General features: G+C 21.7%; 1 protein-coding gene across 1 annotated transcript; it reads left to right on the top strand.

Moving 5' to 3' along the window:
* Positions 1-1,076: 1,076 nt before the first annotated feature.
* Positions 1,077-4,229, top strand: PRSY57_0806400 (vacuolar proton translocating ATPase subunit A, putative; the record flags this gene model as incomplete). Its single annotated transcript, XM_012907005.2, has 1 exon — positions 1,077-4,229. One exon carries the CDS (start codon positions 1,077-1,079, stop codon positions 4,227-4,229), a length of 3,153 nt encoding a protein of 1,050 aa, XP_012762459.2.
* Positions 4,230-4,624: the final 395 nt, after the last annotated feature.

The raw sequence follows: 4,624 nt of genomic DNA, 5'->3' as shown, positions 1-4,624 counted from the left end.
TTATATTTATTATAATATTATATATAAAAAACGGAGATTTATAAAAAAAAAGAAGAATGTAAAATTATATAAATATATATATTATATATATATATATATATATATATATTATTAATATATGAATAATTTTTTTTTTTTTTTTTTTTTTTTTTTTTTTTTTTTGCTTTTAATTTTGTTATATAATTTTTCAGGTTTTTATTTTTAATATAATTTATATATATATATATATATATATATTTATATAATAATATTCATACTTATATATATTTTTTATTCATGTTTATTACATTTGCGTTTTTAAATATTTATTATGATTATTTATTTATTTATTTATTATTTTTTTCTTTTTTTTACGTTAACTATTGTACGATTATAAATATATAAATATGTATATATTATATATATGTATGTATTTATATATTTATATATTTTTCTTTATTCCTATAATAATTTATATTTTTCCTTTTTCCTTTTATATGTTTAAAGTAACAGTACAGTACAATATGCTCGGTTATGTGTTAATATATCATAATCTTGAGATATTGTAAAAAGTTAGAAAAAAAAAAAAAAAAGAACACGAGCAAATGTGCCTATAAATATGATTGCTATAAGATTATATATTTTGTGGGGAATTCATTAAATATATATATAATAAGTAATTTATTATATTTATATAATAAGTAATTTATTATATTTATATAATAAGTAATTTATTATATTTATATAATAAATAATTTATTATATATATATATTTTTTTTTTTTTTTTTTTAAATAACAAAAGCATGTACTATATATACCCCCCTGTATTCATTGAATTTAAATAATATATATATATATATATTAATATATATATATTTTGTTGATTAATTAAAAATTTTAAGAACCCTCAAAATGATAAAGTGTGTTTAATTATATTTGGAACAAGGGTTAAAAAATTTTGAATTTTTTTTTTTTTTTATTTAATCAGACATATATATATATATATATATATATATATATATATATATGTATATATCTTTGTATATATTTATGTATTAATTTATTTATCCCATATAATACATTTATTTGTTTAAAGATGGGTATATTTCGATCGGAGATTATGAAACACGGGACACTAGTGCTGCCTTCTGATAGGGCAAGGGAATATTTGGATTGCTTAGGAAAAGAAGTAGATATACAATTCATAGATATGAATGAGAAAACAATGAAAAGACAATACAAGAAATATATTCAACGTATTGATGATATGGAAAGGATATTACGTTTTTTAGAAGAGAATATTAATAAATTACCAAATGTAAAAATAAAAAAGAGTAAAATAGATAATTTTTTAGAACATGATAATATATATGAACTTGATCAAGTTGAAGAATCGTTAAATCGATTACATGTTCAATTTGTACGTTTTTGTAATAATAATAAAGATCTTATAGATGAAAAAAATAATGCTATAGAAGAAAAACATGTTATATTAACAGCGCTCAATCAATTAAGTCCTGGTGTTATTAGAGGAGTTGGTGGTTTCAGAGGTTCTGTAATAGGTGCGGATCAACAGCATCATCATCATAATAATAATAATATTGTAAGTCCTTTTGATGAAGAAGGGGTTGAAGAAAATAATATATCTTTATCAACACACATTATGAAGGATGGTATTAATATGATGTTCACAAATATATCTGGTGTTATAAAAACAAAAGACCAAGAAAGTTTTAGTCGTACTATATTTAGAGCTTTTAGAGGTAACACATATACATATTTCCAGAACATAGATGAAGATGCAGATGATAACGATTTATTAAAGAATGTGGAAGAATTAGAATCATTAAAATCTGTTGGTGATACTAATAATATGTATAAGAATAATAAACAGCATGATACTTTTTCAGATAAACTAGATGGTAAAGATAAGCATGATAAGAAAAAAAAGAAGGATTTGAAAAGTGTATTTGTAGTATATTGCCAGGGTTCAGCACAGAGTAATATTTATGATAAGATAATGAAAATTTGTAAAGCGTATGATGTGAAAACATATGATTGGCCAAGAACATATGAACATGCAAAAAAGAGATTAAAGGAATTAAGAGAAATAATAAATGATAAGGAGAAGGCTTTAAAAGCGTATGAAGAATATTTTATAAATGAAATATTTGTATTAATAAATGTTGTAGAACCAAATAAAAATAGTTTAATAGAAGAATGGAAATTATTTTGTAAAAAAGAAAGACATATATATAACAATTTAAATTATTTTGAAGGTAGTGATATAACATTACGTTGTGATTGTTGGTATAGTGCAAACGATGAAGAAAAAATAAGACATATATTAATAAATAAGAGTTCAAATGATTTAGTATCAGCATTATTATTATCAGATAAAATCTTAAGACCTAATGTATCACCACCAACATATATAAAAACAAATGAATTTACTAAATCATATCAATCAATGGTAGATACTTATGGTGTACCTAGATATGGTGAAATTAATCCTGCTATTTCTACAATTATAACTTTTCCTTTTTTATTTGGTATAATGTATGGGGATGTCGGACATGGATTATGTATTTTTTTATTTGCTTTATTTTTAATTATTATGAATAATAAAGTTAAAAATAAAAAAAATAATAATGAAATGGTTACCATGTTATTTGATGGTCGTTATATGTTATTATTAATGGGTTTCTTTGCGGTATATGCTGGATTTTTATATAATGATTTTTTTTCCATGCCTTTAAATTTATTTTCTTCTATGTTTATGTTAGATAAACAAGTAGATAATATGGAATATTATAAAAGACGAGAAATAACAGATTCAGCAACAGGTGAGGTTCAGTATGCATATCCTTATATATTTGGTTTTGATTGTAAATGGTTAGGAGCAGAAAATGAACTAACTTATATTAATTCTTTTAAGATGAAATTTTCCATAATAATAGGTTTTATACACATGACCTTTGGTGTTCTTATGAAAGGATTTAATGCTTTACATTTTAAAAGAAAAATGGATTTTTTTTTTGAATTTTTACCACAATTGATTATGATGTTATCCATGATTGGATATTTAGTTTTCTTGATTATATATAAGTGGGTTACTCCTGTTGGATATGGAGGTTTTCAAAAACAAGGAATCATTAATACTATTATAAATATGTATTTAATGAAAGAAATAAATAGTACAAATCAATTTTATCCATATCAAAATATAATACAAATATTGTTATTATCTTTGTTTGTTTTATGTATTCCTTTTATGTTTATATGTAAACCTGCTATTCGAACATATCACATAATGAAAGAAAAACAAAAAATCAAGGATCACAATATGCATAAAAAAAACAGGAGAGGAAAAAAAACAATGGCTAAAAGAAATAATAATCAAAATGATAATAAGAAAATGCTCTTAACAAATCAAAATTATACTGAAGCTGGAGCAAAAGAAATGATAAATGCATTTCATCACAATGCAAAAACGGGTGGTATCCTCTTATCAACAAATAGTAAAAAGAAAATTGTAACATCAGATGGGAATCTTAATAATAATAATAATAATAATTTGTTATCTATGCATAAAAGAAATACCATGAATAATAAAATATCCTCTTCACATTACCACAATGAACAACATGACGACGAATATGATGGATATGATGAATACGACGAATACGATGATGATGATGATGATGATAATTATGACGAAAAGGAATATTTAAATAAAAAAAAAAAGAAAAGAACAGATGATGATATAGAAGCTCATTTATTAAGTTCTACATATGAAGAGAAAGGATTACAAAGTTCGTCAGCAGCCATGAGAGGAAGTGGAGAAGGAGAAGAGAATCATCATGAAGAAAACATTTCAGAAATATGGATTGAACAATTAATAGAAACAATTGAATTTATATTAGGATTGATTAGTAATACAGCATCATATTTAAGATTATGGGCATTATCATTAGCTCATCAACAATTATCATTTGTCTTTTTTGAGCAAACCATTTTAAATTCGTTAAAGAGAAATAGTTTTATGTCTGTATTAATTAACTTAATATTATTTTCTCAGTTATTTTCAATACTTACTATAGCTGTTATATTATGTATGGACACACTGGAATGTTTCTTACATTCATTAAGATTGCAGTGGGTTGAATTTCAAAATAAATTTTACAAGGGAGATGGTATTCCCTTCAAGCCTTTCAACATAAAGAAGTTGTTGAACGAAAATGAGTAACAAGAACAAAATGATAAAACTGTACCATCAAGTGTGTAAGTCGTTATAAGCACACACATAAATAAAAATAAAAGTAAACATATAAATGAATAAATAAATAAATCAATATATATATATATATTTATATATATATATTTATATATATATATATTTATATATTTATATATATATATTTATGTTCATTTTTATTTTTATTTATGTGTGCTCATTTATTTTTTTTTTTTCAATTTATGTAATTTAGATATTTTCAAGTTAAAATATATATGTTGTATCCCTTACGTTTTATGTTTATTTATATAATTAATTCTTTTATTATATATTATATATTATATTTTATTCTTTTTACTTTTACTTTTACTTTTACTTTTTTTTTTTTTTTTTTTTTTTTTTTTTAT

Source organism: Plasmodium reichenowi, chromosome 8 (genome assembly GCF_001601855.1).
Source record: "Plasmodium reichenowi strain SY57 chromosome 8, whole genome shotgun sequence".
Classification (NCBI taxonomy): domain Eukaryota; phylum Apicomplexa; class Aconoidasida; order Haemosporida; family Plasmodiidae; genus Plasmodium; species Plasmodium reichenowi.
Note: the sequence above shows the minus strand (reverse complement) of the source record. Positions and strands in the feature narration are given on the sequence as shown.